The sequence below is a fragment of the Solanum tuberosum genome, unplaced genomic scaffold (genome assembly GCF_000226075.1).
Source record: "Solanum tuberosum cultivar DM 1-3 516 R44 unplaced genomic scaffold, SolTub_3.0 scf00647, whole genome shotgun sequence".
Lineage (NCBI taxonomy): Eukaryota > Viridiplantae > Streptophyta > Magnoliopsida > Solanales > Solanaceae > Solanum > Solanum tuberosum.
Window position 1 is genome coordinate 155998 of NW_006239575.1, and position 2544 is coordinate 158541.

The 2544-nt window shown below is 31.9% G+C and overlaps 1 protein-coding gene across 1 annotated transcript; it reads left to right on the forward strand.

Moving 5' to 3' along the window:
• The first annotated feature begins 1134 nt into the window (after positions 1-1134).
• On the forward strand, positions 1135-1794 carry LOC107058810 (uncharacterized). Its single transcript, XM_015304980.1, has one exon. The coding sequence runs from the start codon at positions 1135-1137 to the stop codon at positions 1792-1794; it is 660 nt and encodes a 219-aa protein (XP_015160466.1).
• Positions 1795-2544: the final 750 nt, after the last annotated feature.

The window sequence follows — 2544 nt, forward strand, 5'->3', positions numbered from 1 at the left end:
GTCAAATGTGATCATCCTGAGTGCAAGTGGTGGCTAAGAGTGGTGAAAATTGAAAATTTTGATAGATTTTCTATTAAAAAGCATGAAAAAATGCATACATGTGGCTTGAAACATCTTACGAGTCATAATCCACACACCACAACAAAAGTCATTGGAGCATACTTAAAGATAGATATCCCGAAGGTAAAGGTCCATCTACAAAAGATTTGAAAAACTCTATCCGTATTGAATTGGGATGCAAGGTTAGTTATTGGAAAGTTTGGAGGGGTAGCGAGATTGCAAAGTCTTTGGTAAGAGAGACGCATGAACATGGATATGGAGTGATTGATGCGTATAGTCATATGCTTAGGACATCTAATTCGAGAAGTAAAACGGCGTTGAAGATTGATGAAAATGGCAGGTTCAAGTACTCTTTTTGGGCATATGGAGCTTGGATTCTTGGTTTCGCACAAATGAGAAAAGTCATAGCTATTGATGGGACATTTTTGAGAAGTAAATATGATGGTGTGTTGTTGTCTGCTGTTGCACAGGATGCGGAAAATCATATTTTTTTCGGTGGCATTTTGCGTAGTAGACTCTGAATGTGATGCTTCCAACCAATACTTTTCGAGCAATTGAGAAGTTTTGTACTTGATACTTCTGAATTGTGCATAATCTTTGATAGATATCAAAGTATTAGAAAAATAGTTTCAATTGTATTTTCCTCAGCTCATTATGGTTGTTGCATGAGGCACTTAGGAGAAAATATTTGAAATAATTTTCACAATGCGAGTGTTGTCTACCACTTTTATAAGGCGGCAAAAGCATATAATATTGATGTGTTCAGTGATCATTTTAATCGGATAAGCGATTTGGTTCCACAGGCTGCCACACATCTTGAACACGTTGGATTTCACGGATGGAGCAGGGCATTCTTTCCCGGAAATAGGTAAAATTTATTATAGTTATTATTGATAGTTGGTATAACTACTACAGTTTTTTTATAGCTACTGCTGTAATTATTTATAGTAACTGCTGCACTTATTTCAGCACCTGCTGAGAAATATGCAACAATTGTTATAAAAAATATACAACAGTTATAAACACATACTTAAAATATATTATTGGACACTTATATGTTACAGGTACAATATTATGACGACAAATATTGTTGAGTCGGTTAACTCAATATTTCTTGATGAAAGAGAATATCCCATTACTGCTTTATTTGATGCAATAAACAGACGATTTGCAGAAAAATTTCCTGAGAGGCGTATGAAATTCATTAATGCACCAACCATCTTTGTCCTTGCGACAGAAAAAGACATTGCAAAAAATATTAATCTGGGGAACAAGCTATTGATCCATCAAACTGCCAACTACAAGTATATTGTCACCGGTCATGATGAAGTTGCAACAGTTGATTTGCTAGCCAAATCTTGTACTTGTAAAATCTTTGACATTGACAAAGTACCATGTCCACATGCTATGGCAACGCTTCGATGCCAATATGGTGATGACTATGGAAGACACATTTATGAGTACTCCTCTTCGTATTACAAAGTAGAGGTATACCTTATTGCATATGTTGAGGAAATTAAACCGGTGCCATCTGAAGAAACTTGGGAAGTTCTTATTGAGATTTTAGAGAGAAAAATACCTTCTCCATTTGTTGAGTCAGGCAAGGTTGGAAGAAGGTCCTCAAAAATACATAAAGGAATCGGGAAATCATTTTCAATGAAGAAAAATAAATGTTCTTTATGCAAAAGAATTGGTCAGAAGAGGACAACATGCTCCGAGCGAAATGTTGCATAAAAACACATTTGTACTTCTTGTTTTTTATGAACATACTTGATCTTATCTTTTTTTTATACTAATTGTTGTTTTTGTTGTTATTATATGTGAACACATTTGATCTTATCTATTTTGATACTAATTGTTGTTATTTTGATTGTGAGAGCATATTTGATTTTATTGTTATTCTTATTATTACTTTATTACTTGTTGTAGAGAATTTTAGCAATTGCTATATAAAGTACAACAACTTTCTTACTTTTCCGTAGAAAAGTTCAGCAACTGCTATGAAAAGTACAATAATTTTTATGCTTGTTGTCGAAATTTAAACAATTGTTGTAAAATAATACAACAACTCGTTTAATTGATGTAGAGAATTGTAGCAATTGCTATGAAAAAGTACAATAATTTACTTATTTGTTGTAGCATATTCAAATAAAATTACTAGCTATTCTAGATTTTCTTTTAAAAATTAGTCAAAACTATTCTATTTATCATGGAATATGATTAATATAACTAATTAACAATCAATTTATCAATTTAAGTTGATTACATGTGAAATTACTTAATTGATCGTCTGGTATCTCAAACAACTATCTCATTATACAAGATCACTATCAAATATAAATTTTATTTTTTAAGTGAAATCAACACTACTCTATTTATCATTAAATATGAGTGTTACAACCAATAAACAATCAATTACTCATTATAAATTGATTACATGTGAAATTATAATGGAATTGATCGTCTGGTATCTCAAATAACTAT

What these genes read in the sequence shown, in the direction of transcription:
- LOC107058810 (XM_015304980.1), top strand. Translation starts at nt 1,135, where the DNA reads ATGACGACAAATATTGTTGAGTCGGTTAACTCAATATTTCTTGATGAA.